General features: G+C 47.8%; 1 protein-coding gene across 1 annotated transcript; it reads right to left on the bottom strand.

The window, feature by feature from the left end:
* Positions 1 to 27,953, bottom strand: PIK3R3 (phosphoinositide-3-kinase regulatory subunit 3). Its single transcript, XM_075832554.1, is given in 11 exon segments — positions 1 to 1,063; positions 1,066 to 1,259; positions 4,659 to 4,826; positions 4,913 to 4,987; positions 5,357 to 5,533; positions 5,611 to 5,753; positions 6,575 to 6,700; positions 6,783 to 6,963; positions 7,201 to 7,299; positions 7,383 to 7,494; positions 27,545 to 27,953. Coding segments are annotated over 11 exon segments (1,524 nt in total). The 5' UTR covers positions 27,681 to 27,953; the 3' UTR covers positions 1 to 950.

Raw genomic sequence — 27,953 nt, 5'->3', positions numbered from 1 at the left:
CTCCACAAGTGCTGGGGCGCCATGTCAGATCCCCCCTCTCTCCACAGTGATGTCCTAATATTGAGGAGCCCCAGATGGTACCCACAGCAATAAAAGGCTCTCCCTATAAAGCAGCTGCGGAGGGGTCACGTGTGACAGCGAACATAATATACGAGCTACACCCGGCTGTCACAAGGTCTGCCGTTCCCCACCCTATGGAGCGGGGATTATTTGGTATCGCGAGCCATCTAGAAGCACTGACCTGACAATACAACACGTTTTCTAACAAAACTATATTCCCCATGAACAAGACTCGGAGCACCAGCTCCGGATCAGGGGATTACATCCCAAAGTAAAGTGTCCATTGTAACAAACTTTGGAAAAACGGACAAACAAGAAACAATGTAACGGGTGGCGGCGGGGGATCATGCCGTCATGTAACGTGCTAGGCAACCGCCACCCACAACACGACAGATTAGTGTCCTGCTTTCCAAACACCTTTTCTTCTTCTTCAAGTTTTGATGTAGAAATCTGTGCAGGCGCCACGCGGTTCCCACGTAAGTGCTCAATCCAGCAATTGAACAAAGTTTTGGTGGTTGAATTTGGTTAAAACTATTGACGTTTCCTCACGTGGAGCGTTCGTGCCGTGGAAGCCAAAACTTTGTTTACGGTTGGAAAAATTAAGCAACTTTATAAAGGAGTTCAGGTTTCCTCACAGGAATAAAAAAAAAAAAGTGGATCTCCAGAATCCTTTGGTCTTCACATGCTCCTTCCAATACGGAGCCGGCGCTGCAGCAGAAGTTCAGTGGATGATGGCGACCAGGGCGGCGTCCCATGATATCGGACAGTCAGGAATCCACGGACAGTGCCCGACTCTCTTCTGATCTCACAGCGGCAGGAAGCAGCGGAGCCCTCGGATCTGCGTCGCCATCCAGCGCAGTCTCATCATTCTTCATTTCACATTCACAAATTCACTTCTTGTGCAAAACAAGCAGTCTAAGTAGAAAGAATGCCCTCCGAGTTCTAGTAAAAACTGTAGAAAAATCCAGAATAGCCAGCGCCATCCTCCTCCTGCAGGAACTTATCTACACAGGGAGGACGTGTGCGCGTAGACGGGATAGGCCAGCCGGACGTTCAGGGAATCGTTGTGTTGGATCAGGGACGTGTGCTGGTAATGAAGAACCAACTCCTTAAGTGTGCTGTAAAGATTGTATGGCTCTGCAAACCCGTAGCCTCGAGACGTACCGTATATAACGCAGTGCTTGACGTCACCATCCGCCCTGAAGTAGGAGGAGACAAGACGACAATTATTATACAGCCGGAAACATTCACCATAGTAGACCAGAGGCCGCCATGACCCAGAATATAACCAGCTTCACCGGCAGCTTATAGACATGTCCGAACTGCTCACAGCGGAGAAGAGGCGTCCCACTATTATATCCCACAGAAGTCCCTGATCAACTTCTAACTTCATGTTACATATAGATCTCTCCATAAACAGCAGTCACTGTGTACATACATTACATTACTTATCCTGTACTGATCCTGAGTTATATCCTGTATTATACTCCAGAGCTGCACTCACTATTCTGCTGGTGGAGTCACTGTGTACATACATTACATTACTTATCCTGTACTGATCCTGAGTTATATCCTGTATTCTACTCCAGAGCTGCACTCACTATTCTGCTGGTGGAGTCACTGTGTACATACATTACATTACTTATCCTGTACTGATCCTGAGTTACATCCTGTATTATACTCCAGAGCTGCACTCACTATTCTGCTGGTGGAGTCACTGTGTACATACATTACTTATCCTGTACTGATCCTGAGTTATATCCTGTATTATACTCCAGAGTTGCACTCACTATTCTGCTGGTGGAGTCACTGTGTACATACATTACATTACTTATCCTGTACTGATCCTGAGTTACATCCTGTATTATACTCCAGAGCTGCACTCACTATTCTGCTGGTGGAGTCACTGTGTACATACATTACATTACTGATCCTGAGTTACATCCTGTATTATACTCCAGAGCTGCACTCACTATTCTGCTGGTGGAGTCACTGTGTACATACATTACATTACTTATCATGTACTGATCCTGAGTAACATCCTGTATTATACTCCAGAGCTGCACTCACTATTCTGCTGGTGGAGTCACTGTGTACATACATTACTTATCCTGTACTGATCCTGAGTTACATCCTGTATTATACTCCAGAGCTGCACTCACTATTCTGCTGGAGGAGTCACTGTGTACATACATTACATTACTTATCCGGTACGGATCCTGAGTTATATCCTGTATTATACTCCAGAGCTGCACTCACTATCCTGCTGGTGGTCACTGTGTACATACATTACATTACTTATCCTGTACTGATCCTGAGTTATATCCTGTATTATACTCCAGAGCTGCACTCACTATTCTGCTGGTGGAGTCACTGTGTACATACATTACTTATCCTGTACTGATCCGTAGTTATATCCTGTATTATGCTCCAGAGCTGCACTCACTATTCTGCTGGTGGAGTCACTGTGTACATACATTACTTATCCTGTACTGATCCTGAGTTATATCCTGTATTATACTCCAGAGCTGCACTCACTATTCTGCTGGTGGAGTCGCTGTGTATATACATTACATTACTTATCCTGTACTGATCCTGAGTTACATCCTGTATTATACTCCAGAGCTGCACTCACTATTCTGCTGGTGGAGTCGCTGTGTATATACATTACCTTACTTATCCTGTACTGATCCTGAGTTACATCCTGTATTATACTCCAGAGCTGCACTCACTATTCTGCTGGAGTCACTGTGTACATACATACATTACTTATCCTGTACTGATCCCGAGTTACATCCTGTATTATACTCCAGAGCTGCACTCACTATTCTGCTGGTGGAGTCACTGTGTACATACATTACTTATCCTGTACTGATCCTGAGTTATATCCTGTATTATACTCCAGAGCTGCACTCACTATTCTGCTGGTGGAGTCGCTGTGTATATACATTACATTACTTATCCTGTACTGATCCTGAGTTACATCCTGTATTATACTCCAGAGCTGCACTCACTATTCTGCTGGAGTCACTGTGTACATACATTACATTACTTATCCTGTACTGATCCTGAGTTATATCCTGTATTAGGGCATGACCACACGTGGCGGATTTCCTCCGCAACTGTCCGCATCAATGCCGCACAGAATCTGCGTTGCAGATTCTGCTGCGGATCTGCACAAAATGTGCAGTACATTGATGCGGACTAGCTGCTGCGGACTGCGGTAAAAGTGCTTCCCTTCTCCCTATCAGTGCAGGATAGAGAGAAGGGACAGCACTTTCCCTAGTGAAAGTAAACGATTTTCATACTTACCGGCCGTTGTCTTGGTGACGCGTCCCTCTTTCGGCATCCAGGCCGACCTCCCTGGATGACGCGGCAGTCCATGTGACCGCTGCAGCCTGTTATTAGCCTGTGATTGGCTGCAGCCGTCACTTACACTGAAACGTCATCCTGGGAGGCCGGACTGGAGACAGACGCAGGGAGTTCTCGGTAAGTATGAACTTATATGTTTTTTTACAGATACATGTATATTGAGATCGGTAGTCACTGTCCCGGGTGCAGAAACAGTTACTGCCGATCGCTTAACTCTTTCAGCACCCTGGACAGTGACTATTTACAGACGTCTCCTAGCAACGCTCCCGTCATTACGGGAGCCCCATTGACTTCCTCAGTCTGGCTGTAGACCTAGAAATACATAGGTCCAGCCAGAATGAAGAAATATCATGGTAGTAAAACCAATACGCTCCGCAGCACACATAAGATCTGCGGACTTCATTGCGGAATTTTGACTCTCCATTGAAGTCAATGGAGAAATTCCGCCATGAGTCCGCCACTGCTCCGCAACAGACAGAGCATGCTGCGGACACCAAATTCCGCTCCGCAGCCTATGCTCCGCAGCGGAATTTTACGCCTCGTCTAAACGAACACTGCTAAATTAAAGTGTAAGTCAATGGACAAACGGCACCGCTGCGGATTAACGCTGCGGAGTGTCCGCAGCGGAATTTAAGTGAAATTCCGCCACGTGTGAACCCGCCCTTATACTCCAGAGCTGCACTCACTATTCTGCTGGAGTCACTGTGTACATACATTACATTACTTATCCTGTACTGATCCCGAGTTACATCCTGTATTATACTCCAGAGCTGCACTCACTATTCTGCTGGTGGAGTCGCTGTGTACATACATTACATTACTTATCCTGTACTGATCCTGAGTTATATCCTGTATTATACTCCAGAGCTGCACTCACTACTCTGCTGGTGGAGTCACTGTGTACATACATTACATTACTTATCCTGTACTGATCCTGAGTTACATCCTGTATTATACTCCAGAGCTGCACTCACTATTCTGCTGGTGGAGTCACTGTGTACATACATTACATTACTTATCCTGTACTGATCCCGAGTTACATCCTGTATTATACTCCAGAGCTGCACTCACTATTCTGCTGATGGAGTCACTGTGTACATACATTACTTATCCTGTACTGATCACTTTCAATATTCAGGTCTGGACGTGCATGCATAGATTCCTTCTGTATACACCAGGTCTGACAGGAGCAGTTACTGAAGTGATAAATAGAAGAAATCCCTTACACCACAGAGCAGGCGTAACAGCCTTTTTTGCTGCTTTCCCGGATCAGAAAGGCGCCGTCCGGCTTTCCTTGGAGTAAGTCTTCTGCTTGTGTCCGGTTTAAGTCCCCAACAAACCAGGTCTTCTCGTCATAGTGGGGCAGACCCTCCTCCTCACATATGAAGTACGGCCTGGTACGGAGAGGAAAAGCAGGTTAGGGCCTGAATACTTATGTGCTGCTGTGGTGGCGGCTGTGGGACAGACGCTGGACACTCACTCATCAGGACCCTCGTTCTTGACTCCCAGCCAGTCATTAATGTGCTTCTGCCGCACGCCCTTGTGATTGAGCCACCTGCCGGGAGAAAAGAGATCGCCTCTTTTATTACAAGTCTCTGCGGCCGGATCACAGAAACAACGAGCGGATTCAGGAAACCATTTCTGAATGGGGGTGGGGGGGGCGACCGGACACACAGGAGCAGATTCAAATTGAGCCAGAATTCTGGGGTACATGCCATGCGCTGGGGTACACGCCGTGCCAACCAATAGGGGAGGGGGTATAAGCAAGTGTCTACATGTCGATTAATGTTCTTTCATACGGTGATAAATTTGGCGCATCTTCGGACTGCCGGTCTAATCTTACACATTGTATCACACAATAGATTGTGTTATAAGCTGCAGGCAGGACGCAAGTGTCGTCATCGGAGGGGGAGGGGACACTTACACCAGGTACTGATCCCGGATCTTCCGCAGCTGGATCAGGTCGGGTTTGATGCTGTTCATCTTCTTGTCGATTTCCCGGTTGTCCAGCGCTTGTTTCTTCAGGTCCTGCTCCAGTCGCATTTTACTGTCGTGAATTTCCCCCAATCGAGACTTCAGTTTCTCGTAATTGATCATTATTCTGGAAGAGCGAAGAGTCAAAATGTGCGAATATGATGAACAAAGATGAAACATCCCGAGCCGCCGCCGCCGCCTCACCTCTCAATCTCTTGGTCGTTGCCTTCTCGGTGGAAACGTTCCAGGATTTCGTTACTGTATCGCTCCTGGGAGTGGCATTGCTCCTCGAAGATCTTAATGGTCTCACTAAACGCCTCAATCGCCGTCCTCTTCATCTGAATCTCCTGTAATGTGAAGCCACGTTACCACTCAGAGAGGAGCCGCCCGCAGGGACTGAATTGGGAAGGTCAGTATTAACCCTGTCCCTTACGTCGTCATCAACAGATAGGGAAGTATGGAGCGGGCCCGCGGGCTGAGCCTGCTCCTTACAACGCGGGGTCCGCTGTATGATACAGCCGACACTTCACCGCAACAAGCGAGACCCCGTTAATTTAATCCCTTAATTGCCGCGGTCAATAGCGACCACGGCATCTGAGGGCTTAGGAACAGGGGGCAGCCTTCTCACACAGCCCATCGCCCCCGCGACACAATCACAGGGTGCTAATGAAGGCTCCCAGGTTAATTAAGGTACAAACACATACAGAACTGGAATCCTCGTCCAACGATCCCAATCACATTATTTAACCCGCACAGTAAACGCAGTAAAAAAGAGTCGCACGTACCCCAAAATGGTACCATTAAAAAGAACAGCTCGCCCCGCAAAAATAAAAATCCACATTGACGGAAAAATAAAAATGTCATGGCAGGAGGGAAAACAAAAATGGAAATCTGAAAAATGGCTGCAGCCGGGAAGGGGTTAAAACCTTTGGGGCTTTCATCAATAGTGTCCTATTAAAGTGAAATCTCCGGTCAGCCATGAACGGTCATCATGTGGGAGGGGCCTGTATATAAGCAGGGGTTTGGCCATCACATGGGAGGGGCCTGTAGATAAGCGGTGGTGGCCATCACATGGGAGTGGCCTGTATATAAGCAGGAGGTGTGGCCATCATGTAGGAGTGGTCTGTATATAAGCAGGGGGGGGGGGTGCCACGTCTGAGCCACTGACCTGAGACGTCTTGGTGTACTCCTCATACAGTCCATCGTACGCTTTGCTCTTGTCCTGGAACTGGCCGTGATATTCCTGGAGCTTCTCCCCCACGGCGTCAATGTTTTCCTCCTTCAGGAGCTGATCCTGTGCACAACAGAGTGGCGGCCGGTCAGACAGAAGCGTCGAGCAGCGGTGGCGCAGCGCTTGTGTGGCGGCAGTCACTCACCTGCTGGCAGCGCGACACCGGATACAGCAGCTTCACATCCAGCTTGGGATTGTACTGGGCCAGGGATTCGTGTCTGTAATGGTTGATCAGTTCCACAGCAGATTTAAAAGTCAATGGATCTGAAAACCCGTATTTGCCGTCTCTGTGGTAAATCTTTATCAGTTTGTTGTTTCCACCCTTCCTAAAAAAAGCCAAAAATGTATGAGCGGGGGAGGGGTGGCAAATAACACTCATCCTCATCCAGAGGCCGCGTGCGCAATACCCCGGACCAGCTGGAAGATCGATCACGATACAGGGGAGGGGGTGTAGAAGTCGCCCCGCACATGTGACAGCGCTCAGCCTGCCGCCCAGAACCAACACGAAGTAATCTCACACAGAGGAAAGAATCAGGACGACGTCTCACAAGCCGCCAACTTACCGGAGGGTGAGCGTGTAATCTCCCTGCAGTTTGGTGGAGGCGTCGCGGACCAGAAACGTCCCGTCCGGCATATTACGCAGTTTATCATTTACTTCTTCCCTGGAGACAGAAACCAATGAGATGAGACGCCACATTCCAGCCGGTGCCGGGGACAGCGGACGCCTCGTTTCTGGATCCTTTACCTTGAGATGTCTCCCCAATACCACTCTGCGTCCCCCAGGGCCGGCGGGCCGGAGCCGTCCTTACCCCCGCCGTCACACACAGGACTCGACTTCGCTGGTTTAGGAGGAAGCGCTGATAAAAAACAAAACAAAAGGAAACTTAGATCATACTGTGTTGTGTGTGACAAAGTGGGGGGCCATTGTATGTGATATATGTATTGATTGCTTGCTTGCTACAAAGTTTGCAAAAGTGACATAATTTGTAACCTTTTTTTCCTTTGCAGTTTCCTGAGTAGCTGAGTAAGGGGGAGGGCTTAGCTGCTACCAGGTGGTATAAATCAGGCCTCACTACTCTGTAGAGCCTGCTCTGTGCCTTGATAGCAAGTGGTTTGTATATTAAGTGGAGTTCCAAAAACCGGATTGATTTACTGTGTTGTGTGTGACAAAGTGGGGGGCCATTGTATGTGATATATGTATTGATTGCTTGCTTGCTACAAAGTTTGCAAAAGTGACATAATTTGTAACCTTTTTTTCCTTTGCAGTTTCCTGAGTAGCTGAGTAAGGGGGAGGGCTTAGCTGCTACCAGGTGGTATAAATCAGGCCTCACTACTCTGTAGAGCCTGCTCTGTGCCTTGATAGCAAGTGGTTTGTATATTAAGTGGAGTTCCAAAAACCGGATTGATTTACTGTGTTGTGTGTGACAAAGTGGGGGGCCATTGTATGTGATATATGTATTGATTGCTTGCTTGCTACAAAGTTTGCAAAAGTGACATAATTTGTAACCTTTTTTTCCTTTGCAGTTTCCTGAGTAGCTGAGTAAGGGGGAGGGCTTAGCTGCTACCAGGTGGTATAAATCAGGCCTCACTACTCTGTAGAGCCTGCTCTGTGCCTTGATAGCAAGTGGTTTGTATATTAAGTGGAGTTCCAAAAACCGGATTGATTTACTGTGTTGTGTGTGACAAAGTGGGGGGCCATTGTATGTGATATATGTATTGATTGCTTGCTTGCTACAAAGTTTGCAAAAGTGACATAATTTGTAACCTTTTTTTCCTTTGCAGTTTCCTGAGTAGCTGAGTAAGGGGGAGGGCTTAGCTGCTACCAGGTGGTATAAATCAGGCCTCACTACTCTGTAGAGCCTGCTCTGTGCCTTGATAGCAAGTGGTTTGTATATTAAGTGGAGTTCCAAAAACCGGATTGATTTACTGTGTTGTGTGTGACAAAGTGGGGGGCCATTGTATGTGATATATGTATTGATTGCTTGCTTGCTACAAAGTTTGCAAAAGTGACATAATTTGTAACCTTTTTTTCCTTTGCAGTTTCCTGAGTAGCTGAGTAAGGGGGAGGGCTTAGCTGCTACCAGGTGGTATAAATCAGGCCTCACTACTCTGTAGAGCCTGCTCTGTGCCTTGATAGCAAGTGGTTTGTATATTAAGTGGAGTTCCAAAAACCGGAGTTGAAAAGAGGAGTTAAAGCCCAAGTAAGTGCTCTTCTACTTCTTTATCTTTTTGGTTAACACCTGTTCGCTGTTTTTTTGTAACTGGGATAATGGACAGCAAGATTGGAGGTTTTCTTCAGTGCACAGTTTGCCATATGTATGCACGACTGGAGCCGGAGTTCCAGGGTGAATATCTCTGTGGCAGATGTGAGCATATTGTTCACCTGGAAGCTCGTATTAGAGATCTGGAGGAGCAGAATGCAACACTGAGGAGGATAGACAATTTTGAACGGAGCTTGCTGCTCACAGAGCATGCAGTTAGTGGGTTACAACTGGAGGGTGAAGACATGGGTGAGCAGGATCAGGTAAGTAGCTGGGTTGATGTAGTTAGGGGCAGTAGAAAGGGGTCAAAGACAAGGAAGGCCGATCCGGTTTCTGACATTCCAGGCAAAATTGCCAAGTTGGGTGATGATGCGAGGGTGTCAGTCTCAGAAATGGCAGCCCTAGTGGATACTGATCTCCCTAACAGCCGGGAGAACAGCCCAGCTAGTAGTCGGCGGGATGGTAATGCAGGTAAGCCAAGACAATTGATAGTCGTAGGGGATTCTATAATCAGGAAGACGGATAGAATTATTTGTCGCCAAGACCACCTCAACCGAATGGTTTGCTGTCTCCCTGGTGCCAGGGTTCGGCATGTGGTGGAACGGGTGGACAAATTGCTGGGAGGGGCTGGTGATGATCCAGCTGTCGTGGTCCATGTCGGTACCAACGACAGAATAAATGGTAGGTGGAGGAGCCTTAAGAATAATTTTAAAGAACTAGGCTACAAGCTGAAGGGAAGGACCTCCAAGGGTGTATTCTCAGGAATACTGCCTGTGCCATGCGCATCACAGGAAAGACAGCGGGAGCTTAGGGAGTTAAATGCATGGCTGAAGTCTTGGTGTAGAGGAGAAGGATTTGGGTTCCTAGAGCACTGGGCTGACTTTTCATTGGGGTACAAACTGTATTCTGCAGATGATTTGCACCTAAATGGAAGGGGGTCCGCTGTGCTGGGGGAGAGAATTCTAGCTGGGGTGGCGGAGTATTTAAACTAGGGCTGAGGAGGGAGGTCAATGTAGAAAAAAAAGGGGTAGCCAGGTTAGAGAGGGGTCAGACTATATTGGTGGGGGAGAAACAGAATGTGGGGAGAGGACTAGACAACAAGATAAGGAGATCCTTTCGTTACAAAACATCAGTGTAAATAAAAAGGACCGATTAATGTCAAATCACATTTCTGATAATAAAAGTGAAAAACTGACAGGCAAGTTAAAGTGTATGTTCACAAATGCCAGAAGTCTAGCAAGCAAAATGGGGGAGCTGGAGGCCTTGATACTGGAAGAAAATATAGATATAGTTGGTGTTGCTGAAACATGGCTGGACTCTTCACATGACTGGGCTGTAAATCTACAGGGTTTTACACTTTTTCGTAAAGACAGGACAAATAGGAAAGGTGGTGGTGTATGTCTGTATGTGAGAAGTGATATGAAGGCGAGTGTGAAAGAGACAATAGTGGGTGAATACTGTGAGGAGGTTGAAACCTTGTGGGTGGAACTAGAAAGGGAGGTAAACACTGAAAAAATTACTTTTGGTGTAATCTATAGACCCCCCAATATAACTGAGGAGATGGAAGTTCAGCTATATAAACAGATGGAGCGGGCTGCACAGGCGGGTACTGTAGTGATAATGGGAGATTTTAATTTCCGGGATATTAATTGGTGTCATGGTTCGGCTTCAACTGCAAAGGGGAGACATTTCCTCAACCTGTTGCAGGAAAATTTTATGGGCCAGTTTGTGGAAGACCCGACTAGAGGTGAAGCTCTGTTGGATCTGGTCATTTCTAATAATGCAGATCTTGTTGGGAATGTCAATGTTCGTGAAAACCTCGGTAACAGTGATCATAATATAGTTACATTTTACCTATACTGTAAAAAACAAACACCGGCCGGGAGGGCAAAAACATTTAATTTTAAGAAAGCCAATTTCCCCAGGATGAGGGCTGCAATTCAGGATATGGACTGGGAAGAACTAATGTCAAATAATGGAACAAATGATAAATGGGAGATTTTCAAATCTACTTTGAGTTATTACAGTGCAAAATGTATTCCTATAGGTAACAAGTATAAACGACTCAAATTAAACCCCACATGGCTTACACCTTCTGTGAAAGGGGCAATACACGACAAAAAAAGGGCATTTAAAAAATACAAATCTGAGGGTACAGCTGTAGCCTTTGTAAAATATAAAGAGCTTAATAAAATCTGTAAAAATGTAATAAAATTAGCAAAAATACAAAATGAAAGGCAGGTGGCCAAGGATAGTAAAACAAATCCTAAAAAATTCTTCAAGCATATAAATGCAAAAAAGCCAAGGTCTGAACATGTAGGACCCCTAGATAATGGTAATGGGGAGTTGATCACAGGGGATCAAGAGAAGGCAGAGTTACTAAATGGGTTCTTTAGCTCTGTATATACAACAGAAGAAGGAGCAGCTGATGTAGCCGGTGCCAGTGCTGTTAATATATCGGCTGATATACTGAATTGGATGAATGTAGAGATGGTCCAAGCTAAATTAAATAAAATAAATGTGCACAAGGCTCCGGGACCAGATGGGTTACACCCTAGAATTCTTAAAGAGCTTAGTTCAGTTATTTCTGTCCCCCTTTTCATAATATTCAGAGAATCTCTAGTGACTGGTATAGTGCCAAGGGACTGGCGCAGGGCAAATGTGGTGCCTATTTCCAAAAAGGGCTCTAGGTCTTCCCCGGGTAATTATAGACCAGTAAGCTTAACATCCATCGTGGGGAAAATGTTTGAGGGGCTATTGAGGGACTATATACAGGATTATGTGACAATAAATAGCATTATAAGTGACAGCCAGCACGGTTTTACTAAGGACAGAAGTTGTCAAACTAACCTAATCTGTTTTTATGAAGAGGTAAGCAAAAGTCTAGACAGAGGGGCCGCTGTGGATTTAGTGTTTTTGGACTTTGCAAAGGCATTTGACACTGTCCCCCATAGACGCCTAATGGGTAAATTACGGACTATAGGTTTAGAAAATATAGTTTGTAATTGGATTGAGAATTGGCTCAAGGACCGTATCCAGAGAGTTGTGGCCAATGATTCCTTCTCTGAATGGTCACCGGTTATAAGTGGTGTACCCCAGGGTTCAGTGCTGGGACCACTATTATTCAACTTATTTATTAATGATATAGAGGATGGGATTAATAGCACTATTTCTATTTTTGCAGATGACACCAAGCTATGTAATATAGTTCAGACTATGGAAGATGTTCATGAATTACAGGCAGATTTAAACAAACTAAGTGTTTGGGCGTCCACTTGGCAAATGAAGTTTAATGTAGATAAATGTAAAGTTATGCATCTGGGTACCAACAACCTGCATGCATCATATGTCCTAGGGGGCGCTACACTGGGGGAGTCACTTGTTGAGAAAGATCTGGGTGTTCTTGTAAATCATAAACTCAATAACAGCATGCAGTGTCAATCAGCTGCTTCAAAGGCCAGCAAGATATTGTCGTGTATTAAAAGAGGCATGGACTCGCGGGACAGGGATGTAATATTGCCACTTTACAAAGCATTAGTGAGGCCCCATCTAGAATATGCAGTTCAGTTCTGGGCTCCAGTTCATAGAAAGGATGCCCTGGAGTTGGAAAAAATACAAAGAAGAGCAACGAAGCTAATAAGGGGCATGGAGAATTTAAGTTATGAGGAAAGGTTGAAAGAATTAAACCTATTTAGCCTTGAAAAAAGACGACTAAGGGGGGACATGATTAACTTATATAAATATATTAATGGCACATACAAAAAATATGGTGATATCCTGTTCCTTGTAAAACCCCCTCAAAAAACAAGGGGGCACTCCCTCCGTCTGGAGAAAAAAAGGTTCAAGCTGCAGAGGCGACAAGCCTTCTTTACTGTGAGAACTGTGAATCTATGGAATAGTCACCGCAGGAGCCGTCACAGCAGGGACAGTAGATGGCTTTAAAAAACGGTTAGATAATTTCCTAGAACAAAAAAATATTAGCTCCTATGTGTAGTAATTTTTCCTTCCCTTTTCCCTTACCTTGGTTGAACTTGATGGACATGTGTCTTTTTTCAGCCGTACTAACTATGTAACTATGTAACTATACAAGAGTCTGAAACCGATAAGAAGCGAGGGGGGGGGGGGGGATCAGCGTCAGCGCACAAATGACGACATCGCTCGCGCTGCTGAAACGCTGCGTCTAAAAAACACAGAAGATTCACAGATTATAGAAGTTCCTCCAATGCTACATAAATGGGGGCGTTTGAGGTCCTGACGGTTCTATGTTTTGGGGACCATCGGTTTATAGCAGTAGCGTGTAATATCTTCAGTGTCCGGGTAACTGCGACAAACGACCCCCCCCCCAATATATGGAGCGGAGATGACATCACATAAATCACTGCGAAACATAAAACACCCCAAATATTGGACGCGTCACCGAACCGGACAGAAAACGCCTCGGAACATCATATAAAAGTGTCAGAGTATTATAGAGAACACCTCCCATTATATAGAGTATCATAGAGCGCACCTCACATTATATAGAGTATTATAGAGCGCACCTCCCATTATATAGAGTATTATAGAGCGCACCTCCCATTATATAGAGTATCATAGAGCGCACCTCCCATTATATAGAGTATCATAGAGCGCACCTCCCATTATATAGAGTATTATAGAGCGCACCTCCCATTATATAGAGCGCACCTCCCGTTATATGGAGTATTATAGAGCGCACCTCCCATTATATAGAGTATCATAGAGCGCACCTCCCATTATATAGAGTATCATAGAGCGCACCTCCCATTATATAGAGTATCATAGAGCGCACCTCCCATTATATAGAGTATCATAGAGCGCACCTCCCATTATATAGAGTATCATAGAGCGCACCTCCCATTATATAGTATCATAGAGCGCACCTCCCATTATATAGAGTATCATAGAGCGCACCTCCCATTATATAGAGTATCATAGAGCGCACCTCCCATTATATAGAGTATCATAGAGCGCACCTCCCATTATATAGAGTATTATAGAGCGCACCTCCCATTATATAGAGTATCATAGAGCGCACCTCCCATTATATAGAGTATCATAGAGCGCACCTCCCATTATATAGAGCGCACATCCCATTATATAGAGTATCATAGAGCGCACCTCCCATTATATAGAGCGCACCTCCCATTATATAGAGTATCATAGAGCGCACCTCCCATTATAAAGAGTATCATAGAGCGCACCTCCCATTATATAGAGTATCATAGAGCGCACCTCCCATTATATAGAGCGCACATCCCATTATATAGTATCATAGAGCGCACCTCCCATTATATAGAGCGCACATCCCATTATATAGAGTATTATAGAGCGCACCTCCCATTATATAGAGCGCACCTCCCATTATATAGAGTATTATAGAGCGCACCTCCCATTATATAGAGTATTATAGAGCGCACCTCCCATTATATAGTATCATAGAGCGCACCTCCCATTATATAGAGTATTATAGAGCGCACCTCCCATTATATAGAGTATCATAGAGCGCACCTCCCATTATATAGAGTATCATAGAGCGCACCTCCCATTATATAGAGTATCATAGAGCGCACCTCCCATTATATAGAGTATCATAGAGCGCACCTCCCATTATATAGAGCGCACCTCCCATTATATAGAGTATTATAGAGCGCACCTCCCATTATATAGAGTATTATAGAGCGCACCTCCCATTATATAGTATCATAGAGCGCACCTCCCATTATATAGAGTATTATAGAGCGCACCTCCCATTATATAGAGTATCATAGAGCGCACCTCCCATTATATAGAGTATCATAGAGCGCACCTCCCATTATATAGAGTATTATAGAGCACACCTCCCATTATATAGAGTATCATAGAGCGCACCTCCCATTATATAGAGTATCATAGAGCGCACCTCCCATTATATAGAGTATCATAGAGCGCACCTCCCATTATATAGAGTATCATAGAGCGCACCTCCCATTATATAGAGTATCATAGAGCGCACCTCCCATTATATAGAGTATCATAGAGCGCACCTCCCATTATATAGAGTATCATAGAGCGCACCTCCCATTATATAGAGTATCATAGAGCGCACCTCCCATTATATAGAGTATCATAGAGCGCACCTCCCATTATATAGAGTATTATAGAGCGCACCTCCCATTATATAGAGTATCATAGAGCGCACCTCCCATTATATAGAGTATCATAGAGCGCACCTCCCATTATATAGAGCGCACCTCCCATTATATAGAGTATCATAGAGCGCACCTCCCATTATATAGAGTATTATAGAGCGCACCTCCCATTATATAGAGTATCATAGAGCGCACCTCCCATTATATAGAGTATCATAGAGCGCACCTCCCATTATATAGAGTATTATAGAGCGCACCTCCCATTATATAGAGTATCATAGAGCGCACCTCCCATTATATAGAGTATCATAGAGCGCACCTCCCATTATATAGAGCGCACCTCCCATTATATAGAGTATCATAGAGCGCACCTCCCATTATATAGAGTATTATAGAGCGCACCTCCCATTATATAGAGTATCATAGAGCGCACCTCCCATTATATAGAGCGCACCTCCCATTATATAGAGTATCAGAGCGCACCTCCCATTATATAGAGTATCATAGAGCGCACCTCCCATTATATAGAGTATCATAGAGCGCACCTCCCATTATATAGAGTATCATAGAGCGCACCTCCCATTATATAGAGTATTATAGAGCGCACCTCCCATTATATAGAGTATCATAGAGCGCACCTCCCATTATATAGAGTATCATAGAGCGCACCTCCCATTATATAGAGCGCACCTCCCATTATATAGAGTATCATAGAGCGCACCTCCCATTATATAGAGTATTATAGAGCGCACCTCCCATTATATAGAGTATCATAGAGCGCACCTCCCATTATATAGAGCGCACCTCCCATTATATAGAGTATCAGAGCGCACCTCCCATTATATAGAGTATCATAGAGCGCACCTCCCATTATATAGAGTATCATAGAGCGCACCTCCCATTATATAGAGCGCACCTCCCATTATATAGAGTATCATAGAGCGCACCTCCCATTATATAGAGTATTATAGAGCGCACCTCCCATTATATAGAGTATCATAGAGCGCACCTCCCATTATATAGAGTATCATAGAGCGCACCTCCCATTATATAGAGTATCATAGAGCGCACCTCCCATTATATAGAGTATCATAGAGCGCACCTCCCATTATATAGAGTATCATAGAGCGCACCTCCCATTATATAGAGTATCATAGAGCGCACCTCCCATTATATAGAGTATCATAGAGCGCACCTCCCATTATATAGAGTATCATAGAGCGCACCTCCCATTATACAGAGTATTATAGAGCGCACCTCCCATTATATAGAGTATCATAGAGCGCACCTCCCATTATATAGAGTATCATAGAGCGCACCTCCCATTATATAGAGTATCATAGAGCGCACCTCCCATTATATAGAGTATCATAGAGCGCACCTCCTATTATATAGAGTATTATAGAGCGCACCTCCCATTATATAGAGTATCATAGAGCGCACCTCCCATTATATAGAGTATTATAGAGCGCACCTCCCATTATATAGAGTATTATAGAGCGCACCTCCCATTATATAGAGCGCAACTCCCATTATATAGAGCGCACCTCCCATTATATAGAGTATCATAGAGCGCACCTCCCATTATATAGAGTATTATAGAGCGCACCTCCCATTATATAGAGTATTATAGAGCGCACCTCCCATTATATAGAGTATTATAGAGCGCACCTCCCATTATATAGAGCGCAACTCCCATTATATAGAGCGCACCTCCCATTATATAGAGTATCATAGAGCGCACCTCCCATTATATAGAGTATTATAGAGCGCACCTCCCATTATATAGAGCGCACCTCCCATTATATAGAGCGCACCTCCCATTATATAGAGCGCACCTCCCATTATATAGAGTATCATAGAGCGCACCTCCCATTATATAGAGCAGGGGTCGGGAACCTATGGCTCGCGAGCCAGATATGGCTCTTTTGATGGCCGTATCTGGCTCGCAGACAGGGCTCCTACCCAGTGGCGGATTATCATATGGGCGTTTCGGGCGGCCGCCCGAGGCTCCCAGGGGGCCCATGGCAGCCCGAAACGCACATTATCTCCTAAATCTATTCAGCGCGCTAGCGCTGCTAACGGCCGAAGATGGGGAGGAGCAGGGAATTCGCCAGTATCCAGGGGTAGGACACGCCTCCCTGACAGTGCGGGCCGCCGCCATTGAGTAACAGAACAGCGACGGACGGCTGTTCTGTTACTCCAAAGCAGCAAGAGAAGAGCCGGCGGGCGGTCACCGGCGCTGAGGTCAGTACAGGATTATCCTCCTGCCCAACTGGTTCCCGACCGCTGGCTGTATTTTTACGGCCAGCGGTCAGGGACGGGTGCTTAAAACCCGAGCCATAGACTTTCTACGGCTCGGGTTTTAACTTGCTGCCCGCGCGATCGGGCAGCTGAATGTCGGGTCTCCGGCTGTCAGTGACTGCCGGGGACCCTGAGGAGAAGACAGAAGCAGCTTTCGCTGCTTCTTTCTTCTCCGATGTCTTCTTACACAGCGCTCAATGAACGCTGTGTACAGGAATAGAGACAGCAGCAGCGGCGCTGTCTCTATTCCTCCCGGTGATCATGTGACAGGTCACATGATCGCCGGGTGCCGTTAGTGGCAGACTGTTGCTGGGTCTTACTAGACCCAGCACAGCCCTATTAGTGACAATCGTCACTGTGAGAGGGCTGATTTCCCCTGTAACTGGGGCTGCTGTGCAGCTCCAGTTACAGTGGAAAAACATGGTGTAAAACAAAGAGAAAGTAGATATAAAGTTCCCCAAAGGTCTTTTTTGACCTTTGAGGATCAGAACATAGTAATAAAAAATAGTAAAGTGCAAAAAAAAAATATAATAATAAATACACATAAAATACCCACCCCAAAAAAAACGTTCCCCCCGCCAATCATTGTTGTAACGCTAGCGCTGACCCAATTACCCTAATATAGACATGTAATATATTAAAATTTACGGTAGACAATGACGATCACAAATAAAAGGTCTATTTTAGGGTAAAACAATGTTATTACCAAAAAAAAATACAAGGGGGAGCGCTGTGTGGCACTATATACAAGGGGGAGCTCTGTGTGGCACTATATACAAGGGGGAGCGCTGTGTGACACTATATACAAGGGGGAGCGCTGTGAGGCACTATATACAAGGGGGAGCGCTGTGAGGCACTATATACAAGGGTGAGCGCTGTGAGGCACTATATACAAGGGGGAGCGCTGTGAGGCACTATATACAAGGGGGAGCGCTGTGAGGCACTATATACAAGGGGGAGCGCTGTGAGGCAAGGGGGGGCTGTGTAGTGCTATCCACCGTGGTATGTGTGTGGCGCTCTTTATAGGGGGGGCTTTTTGGTGCTATTTACAAGAGGGGGAGGGCTGTGTGGCGCTCTCTACAGGGGGGCTGTATGGCACTATCTATAGGGGGCTGTGTGTAACGCTCTCTACGAGGGGGATGTGATATATAGAGGGGGCTGTGTATGGCGATATCTATGGGGGTGTGTAATATCTACAGGGGCTGTGTGTGGCACTATGTACAGGGGGCTGTGTGTATGGTGTTTTACAGTGTGTGGTATTATATTCAGGCGCGCAGTGTTTGGTGCTATTATATTTAGGGGTACACTATGTGGCACCATGATAACTTTATTTTCGTTTATAGGTGTGGAAATGTTGGAAAAGTGAGGAGACGTCTAAGTGGCAAATTCTGCAGAAATGAGTCATGGCCGGGAGAAGTCGTCATGAGCGCTGGACCGGATGGAGAAGAAAAGAGGAAAAAAACTACTAGAATCTGAGACGTCGTCACCTGTGAGTCACTAGATTTATAGAGAATCTGTCACCTCTCCTGGCATGTTTATTATAGGAAATCCTTGTATTTCACAAAAAGTCTTTCTGCGGTCCAGGACTGATAGACAATTCCCCTTGTCAGGAGGTTGTGTCCCTGCACAGTGTGATCCTGTCAGTATGTAGGGACACCGCGCTGTGACAAGGGGAATCGTAACACTGTTAATGCTTGCCCAAAAAGGTAGTGTTAAAAATAGTTACGGTGAGGAAGGGGGGCCCAAGTTTGGGTAACAGCCCAGGGCCCATGGTCTACTTAATCCGCCACTGCTCCTACCTGTCTATGGGAAGGATGCATGCACCGCGCTCCATCAGCCCGTGCACCGCGCTCCATCAGGCCGCGGTGCACGCTGATATTGGTAGTTCTTTGATGGCCTGATAAGCATTGGCGGCAGTGGTGAGCGGCAGGGAGCATGGACTACATTTCCCATAACTCCCTGCATAGCCGCGCCGTCTGCAAGCACGCACCTGCGTCCCCTAGTGAAGCGGCATTCTTTCTTCTGCGAATGCCTCAAAGCTGGCATTCTCTCAACATCAGGTGGGAAGAATGCCAGCTTCCAGTCATGCGCAGGAAAAAGAAGAAGCCAGACTGCTGGACTGATGTCATGCATCGCAAGCTCACAATGTAAGTTATTTATTTAATTTTTTACTGCTAATTACCATTGTTTCAGTCCAGTTGTGGCTTTATACAGCAGGGAGGAGCATTCCTTGCTGTACTAAGTGAACATTGGAGCGATTGATCTGTCAATGGCCCTTTAAACATATTGTACGGCTCTCGCGGAATTATATTTCAAAATATGTGGCGTTTACGGCTCTCTTAGCCAAAAAGGTTCCTGACCCCTGATATAGAGTATCATAGAGCGCACCTCCCATTATATAGAGCGCACCTCCCATTATATAGAGTATCATAGAGCGCACCTCCCATTATAGAGTATCATAGAGAGCACCTCCCATTATATAGAGTATTATAGAGCGCACCTCCCATTATATAGAGTATCATAGAGCGCACCTCCCATTATATAGAGTATTATAGAGCGCACCTCCCATTATATAGAGTATCATAGAGCGCACCTCCCGTTATATAGAGTATCATAGAGCGCACCTCCCATTATATAGAGTATCATAGAGCGCACCTCCCATTATATAGAGCGCAACTCCCATTATATAGAGCGCACCTCCCATTATATAGAGCGCACCTCCCATTATATAGAGCGCACCTCCCATTATATAGAGTATCATAGAGCGCACCTCCCATTATATAGAGCGCACCTCACATTATATAGAGTATCATAGAGCGCACCTCCCATTATATAGAGTATCATAGAGCGCACCTCCCATTATATAGAGCGCAACTCCCATTATATAGAGTATTATAGAGCGCACCTCCCATTATATAGAGTATCATAGAGCGCACCTCCCATTATAGAGTATCATAGAGAGCACCTCCCATTATATAGAGTATTATAGAGCGCACCTCACATTATATAGAGTATCATAGAGCGCACCTCCCATTATATAGAGTATCATAGAGCGCACCTCCCATTATATAGAGCGCAACTCCCATTATATAGAGTATCATAGAGCGCACCTCCCATTATATAGAGTATCATAGAGCGCACCTCCCATTATAGAGTATCATAGAGCGCACCTCCCATTATATAGAGTATTATAGAGCGCACCTCACATTATATAGAGTATCATAGAGCGCACCTCCCATTATATAGAGTATTATAGAGCGCACCTCACATTATATAGAGTATCATAGAGCGCACCTCCCATTATATAGAGTATCATAGAGCGCACCTCCCATTATATAGAGCGCTACTCCCATTATATAGAGTATCATAGAGCGCACCTCACATTATATAGAGCGCAACTCCCATTATATAGAGTATTATAGAGCGCACCTCCCATTATATAGAGTATTATAGAGCGCACCTCACATTATATAGAGTATCATAGAGCGCACCTCCCATTATATAGAGTATCATAGAGCGCACCTCCCATTATATAGAGCGCTACTCCCATTATATAGAGTATCATAGAGCGCACCTCACATTATATAGAGCGCAACTCCCATTATATAGAGTATTATAGAGCGCACCTCCCATTATATAGAGTATTATAGAGCGCACCTCCCATTATATAGAGTATCATAGAGCGCACCTCCCATTATATAGAGTATTATAGAGCGCACCTCCCATTATATAGTATCATAGAGCGCACCTCCCATTATATAGAGCGCACATCCCATTATATAGAGTATTATAGAGCGCACCTCCCATTATATAGAGTATCATAGAGCGCACCTCACATTATATAGAGCGCACCTCCCATTATATAGAGTATTATAGAGCGCACCTCCCATTATATAGGGTATCATAGAGCGCACCTCCCATTATATAGAGTATCATAGAGCGCACCTCCCATTATATAGAGTATCATAGAGCGCACCTCCCATTATATAGAGTATTATAGAGCGCACCTCCCATTATATAGAGTATCATAGAGCGCACCTCCCATTATATAGAGTATCATAGAGCGCACCTCCCATTATATAGAGTATCATAGAGCGCACCTCCCATTATATAGAGTATTATAGAGCGCACCTCCCATTATATAGAGTATTATAGAGCGCACCTCCCATTATATAGAGTATTATAGAGCGCACCTCCCATTATATAGAGTATCATAGAGCGCACCTCCCATTATATAGAGCGCAACTCCCATTATATAGAGTATTATAGAGCGCACCTCCCATTATATAGAGCGCACCTCCCATTATATAGAGTATCATAGAGCGCACCTCCCATTATATAGTATCATAGAGCGCACCTCCCATTATATAGAGTATCATAGAGCGCAACTCCCATTATATAGAGTATTATAGAGCGCACCTCCCATTATATAGAGTATCATAGAGCGCACCTCCCATTATATAGAGTATCATAGAGCGCACCTCCCATTATATAGAGTATCATAGAGCGCACCTCCCATTATATAGAGTATTATAGAGCGCACCTCCCATTATATAGAGTATTATAGAGCGCACCTCCCATTATATAGAGTATTATAGAGCGCACCTCCCATTATATAGAGTATCATAGAGCGCACCTCCCATTATATAGAGTATTATAGAGCGCACCTCCCATTATATAGAGTATTATAGAGCGCACCTCCCATTATATAGAGTATTATAGAGCGCACCTCCCATTATATAGAGTATTATAGAGCGCACCTCCCATTATATAGAGTATTATAGAGCGCACCTCCCATTATATAGAGTATTATAGAGCGCACCTCCCATTATATAGAGTATTATAGAGCACACCTCCCATTATATAGAGTATCAGAGTATTATACAGCGCACCTCACGACATTATATAAAGTATTAGAGCATTATAGAGCGCGTATCAGAGCATTATTTAACGTACTAGAGCAGGGGTCTCAAGCACACGGCCCCTGAGGCTATCATCTGCGGCCCGCAGGACAGAGCCGCTAGTATCAGCTCTGCTCCAGGACTCTGTGGAATTCCCTCACATCGCTGTCCAATATGGACAGTGTTGTCAGGGTCTTCCCCAGAGCGGAGTCCCAGGCAGAGCGCTAGTACAGGCTCTGCTCCGGGACTGGAATCCCCACATCGCTGTCCATATATGGACAGCGATGTCTAGGGCTTCCCCAGGGCTGGACAGTGATGTCAGGAGCACAGCGGAGTGCTAGAAGCGGCTCTGCTCCCGGACTCCAGCTCTGGGCAAGCCCCTGACATCACTGTCCATATATGGCACTGCGGCAGCATCCACGGAGGGCACTGCGGCAGCAAAAGGGGCTGGCCAATCTTGACATGCGTCTGCCGCCGGACTGCATTTAGCGACACAAACTGGAAAACTAGATTGTTGAAATGCGGCCGTCAACTTCAAATTTTTTCCATATGTGGCCCACTTACACGGCCGAGTTTGAGACCCCAGGTCTAGAGCATTATAGAGCGCGGTATCAGAGCATTATAGAGCGCGGTATCAGAGCATTATAGAGCGCGGTATCAGAGCATTATAGAGCGCGGTATCAGAGCATTATAGAGCGCGGTATCAGAGCATTATAGAGCGCGGTATCAGAGCATTATAGAGCGCGGTATCAGAGCATTATAGAGCGCGGTATCAGAGCACTAATTAACGTATTACAGCATTAGGGAATGTTCACACGGCCAAAAAACGTCTGAAAAATTGGAAGCAGAACGTCTCCAAACATCTGCCCATTGATTTCAATGGGAAATACGGCGTTCTGTTCCGATTATTTTACGCCTCATTTTCAAATAACGGCAGGTAAATAGACGCCCCGTAAAAACACGCGCAGGTCACTTCTTAAGACGTTTTTGGAGCGGTTTTTCATTGACTCCATAGAAAAACAATTCCAAAAAGATGCGTAAACGCCACAAAAAACGCGAGTTGATTAAAAAACAGATGAAAATCAGGAGCCGCTTTCCCTTGAAAACAGCTCCGTATTGTCAACCGTTTTTTGTTTAGCGTGTGAACAGAGCCTTAAAGTATCAGAGCGTTAGAGAGAGCATCAGAGCGTTAGAGAGAGTATCAGAGCGTTAGAGAGAGTATCAGAGCGTTAGAGAGAGTATCAGAGCGTTAGAGAGAGCATCAGAGCGTTAGAGAGAGCATCAGAGCGTTAGAGAGAGCATCAGAGAGCGTCAGAGCGTTAGAGAGAGCGTCAGAGAGAGCATCAGAGCGTTAGAGAGAGCATCAGAGCGTTAGAGAGCATCAGAGCGTTAGAGAGCATCAGAGCGTTAGAGAGCATCAGAGCGTTAGAGAGCATCAGAGCGTTAGAGAGCATCAGAGCGTTAGAGAGCATCAGAGCGTTATAGAGAGTACCGGAGCGTTATAGAGAGTACCGGAGCGTTATAGAGAGTACCGGAGCGTTATAGAGAGTACCGGAGCGTTAGAGAGTACCGGAGCGTTATAGAGAGTTCCGGAGCGTTATAGAGAGTTCCGGAGCGTTATAGAGAGTACCGGAGCGTTATAGAGAGTATCGGAGCGTTATAGAGAGTACCGGAGCGTTATAGAGAGTATCGGAGCGTTATAGAGAGTACCGGAGCGTTATAGAGAGTACCGGAGCGTTATAGAGAGTACCGGAGCGTTAGAGAGTACCGGAGCGTTATAGAGAGTTCCGGAGCGTTATAGAGAGTACCGGAGCGTTATAGAGAGTATCGGAGCGTTATAGAGAGTACCGGAGCGTTATAGAGAGTACCGGAGCGTTATAGAGAGTACCGGAGCGTTATAGAGAGTATCGGAGCGTTATAGAGAGTATCAGAGCGTTATAGAGAGTATCAGAGCGTTATATAGAGTATCAGAGCGTTATATAAGGTATCACAAGGTGTCGGCGCACTCTTCTCAGTATTTAGCGCCGCACTGACACGCGGTCGTACAAGATTCCATCTCATCCCCAACACGAGAGCGGCCGGTGTAACGTGCGGCGCTTTGTTCTCTCAGTCACATGCAGCAGGAGCGCGGCTGTACATGTCACGCACCAGGCTGCTGCGAGTGCTCGCTAGTAACCCTAATCCTCCGCTCACCAACCGGATTTCTCTTCTAAATCCCAAATCAGATGCCGTTGGCAAAAAGTAATCTCTGAATGGAGACAGCGCGCAGCCAATCAGAGGCATCGTCCGTTCCTGACGCTCAGCAGCAAGTGCGGGGGAAGCAGCAGGTACTCGGAGCTGAGACGGACACACTGCTCGAGGAGGGGGCACAAAACTGATGAGACCCCAAAAAAGTTATTCAAAACACCCAACAGATGAAGCCCCCCCCCCCCAACACGTCCGCTCCCGGTAGTAATGCACCACAACACCCAGGACAGCTCTGCGGGGGACACAGGAAAGGACAATACCCCTCCCCCGGGCAGAGAACCCCCTCCATATCACCCCACAGTCCCCCCCCCCTCCTCCATATCACCCCACAGTCCCCCCCCCTCCTCCATATCACCCCACAGTCCCCCCCCTCCTCCATATCACCCCACAGTCCCCCCCCCTCCTCCATATCACCCCACAGTCCCCCCCCTCCTCCATATCACCCCACAGTCCCCCCCCCTCCTCCATATCACCCCACAGTCCCCCCCTCCTCCATATCACCCCACAGTCCCCCTCCTCCTCCATATCACCCCACAGTCCCCCCCTCCTCCATATCACCCCACAGTCCCCCCCATTCCCTACAGTCCTCCCCCCCATCTCCTCCATTCCCCCCCTCCTCCATTCCCTACAGTCCCGTCCCCCCATTCCCTACAGTCCCCCCCCCATCGCCTCCATTCCCTACAGTCCCCCCATCTCCTCCATTCCCTACAGTCCCCCCCCCCATCTCCTACAGTCCCGTCCCCCCCATCTCCTCCATTCCCTACAGCCCCCCCCCATCTCCTCCATTCCTTACAGTCCCCCCCATCGCCTCCATTCCCCCCCCCCATCGCCTCCATTCCCCCCCCCCATCGCCTCCATTCCCTACAGTCCCCCCCCCATCTCCTCCATTCCCTACAGTCCCCCCCCCATCTCCTCCATTCCCTACAGTCCCCCCCCATCTCCTCCATTCCCCCCCCCATCGCCTCCATTCCCTACAGTCCCCCCCCCATCTCCTCCATTCCCTACAGTCCCCCCCCCATCTCCTCCATTCCCCCCCCCCCATCTCCTCCATTCCCTACAGTCCCCCCCCATCTCCTCCATTCCCCCCCCATCGCCTCCATTCCCTACAGTCCCCCCCCATCTCCTCCATTCCCCCCCCATCGCCTCCATTCCCTACAGTCCCCCCCCCCCATCTCCTCCATTCCCCCCCCCATCGCCTCCATTCCCTACAGTCCCCCCCCCCATCTCCTCCATTCCCTACAGTCCCCCCCCCATCTCCTCCATTCCCCCCCCCATCTCCTCCATTCCCCACAGTCCCCCCCCCATCTCCTCCATTCCCTACAGTCCCCCCCCCATCTCCTCCATTCCCCCCCCCCCATCTCCTCCATTCCCCCCCCCCCATCTCCTCCATTCCCCCCCCCCCATCTCCTCCATTCCCCCCCCATCTCCTCCATTCCCCCCCCATCTCCTCCATTCCCTACAGTCCCCCCCCATCGCCTCCATTCCCCCCCCCATCTCCTCCATTCCCTACAGTCCCCCCCCCCATCTCCTCCATTCCCCCCCCCCCCATCTCCTCCATTCCCTACAGTCCCCCCCCCCATCTCCTCCATTCCCTACAGTCCCCCCCCCATCTCCTCCATTCCCCCCCCCATCTCCTCCATTCCCCCCCCATCTCCTCCATTCCCCCCCCCCCATCTCCTCCATTCCCTACAGTCCGTCCCCCCCCATCTCCTCCATTCCCTACAGTCCCCCCCCATCTCCTCCATTCAGTACAGTCCCCCCCCCCATCTCCTCCATTCCCTACAGTCCCCCCCCCCATCTCCTCCATTCCCTACAGTCCCCCCCCCCATCTCCTCCATTCCCTACAGTCCCCCCCCCCCATCTCCTACAGTCCCCCCCCCCATCTCCTCCATTCCCTACAGTCCCCCCCCCCCATCTCCTCCATTCCCCCCACATCTCCTACAGTCCCCCCCCAATCTCCTCCATTCCCTACAGTCCCCCGTCTCCCCCCCATTCCCCCCCCCCATCTCCTCCATTCCCCCCACATCTCCTACAGTCCCCCCCCAATCTCCTCCATTCCCTACAGTCCCCCGTCTCCCCCCCATTCCCCCCCCCCATCTCCTCCATTCCCTACAGTCCGTCCCCCCCCCCATCTCCTCCATTCCCTACAGTCCCCCCCCCATCTCCTCCATTCAGTACAGTCCCCCCCCCATCTCCTCCATTCCCTACAGTCCCCCCCCCATCTCCTCCATTCCCTACAGTCCCCCCCCCCCATCTCCTCCATTCCCTACAGTCCCCCCCCCCATCTCCTACAGTCCCCCCCCCATCTCCTCCATTCCCTACAGTCCCCCCCCCCATCTCCTCCATTCCCCCCACATCTCCTACAGTCCCCCCCCAATCTCCTCCATTCCCTACAGTCCCCCGTCTCCCCCCCATCTCCTCCATTCCCCCCCATCTCCTCCATTCCCTACAGTCCCCCCATCTCCTCCATTCCCTAGTCCCCCGTCCCCCCCATTCCCTACAGTCCGTCGTCCCCCCCAACCCCTCCATTCCCTCCCCCCCAACCCCTCCATTCCGTCCCCCCCAACCCCTCCATTCCCTACAGTCCGTCCCCCCCAACCCCTCCATTCCCTACAGTCCGTCCCCCCCCCCCAACCCCATGTCTCATCGCTGACAATGACTCCATGACTGGGGGGGGTCACCACCGACAATCACACTCGGTGCAGTAATCTCCTGCACGCACAGGGTTAATATGACGTAACCGAATAGAAATAGAACAAAAGCCTCCGCCACCGAGACGCGACTGAGGGACAATGCGCGGCGGCCGAGACCGGTCACATATCCATCCGCAGGAGCCCGGCCCCCCCTCCCCATCACCCGGGACAACCCCCCCCCCTCTCAGTCATCACCCGGGACAACCCCCCCCCTCTCAGTCATCACCCGGGACACCCATTTTATCAGACACCGTCGGCACAAACTTCATTACGTAAGGCAGCGGCCGCCGGGAGCAGAGGGGAGATGCGGCGCCGCTGACGTCATGCGAGGACATTGGGGCTCAGTGGTTACCTGGAGGCGGGGTGTCCATCTCTATGTAGAAGATGAGCTCGGCGGAGTAGGGCATGATGAGCGGCTCGGGGCTGCAGGCGCGCTGCTCGGTGTTGTACATGGCGGCTCCCCGCTCCCATCTCCTCTCTCCGCTCATCACATTTCATTATAAGAGCAGCGTGCGCCAACCGGCAACCTGGCGGACTCTACCACCGCGACTGCCGGGGGGGGAGGGGGCGGGGACCCGCCGTACACACCGCTCCACACAACCTGAGGAGGAGAAGACGCATAAAGACAAACTCCGAGGAGCTCCTGTGTACCCCCACTGCCCCTATACTGAGCCAAGGTTACCGGGACCCCCGCGCCCCCCGAGAGTCAAGGAGAAGAGCCCACTTGGTACGGTCCGAAACCTGGCCCCAAGCCAAATCCG

Source organism: Rhinoderma darwinii, chromosome 7 (genome assembly GCF_050947455.1).
Source record: "Rhinoderma darwinii isolate aRhiDar2 chromosome 7, aRhiDar2.hap1, whole genome shotgun sequence".
Classification (NCBI taxonomy): domain Eukaryota; kingdom Metazoa; phylum Chordata; class Amphibia; order Anura; family Rhinodermatidae; genus Rhinoderma; species Rhinoderma darwinii.
Note: the sequence above shows the minus strand (reverse complement) of the source record. Positions and strands in the feature narration are given on the sequence as shown.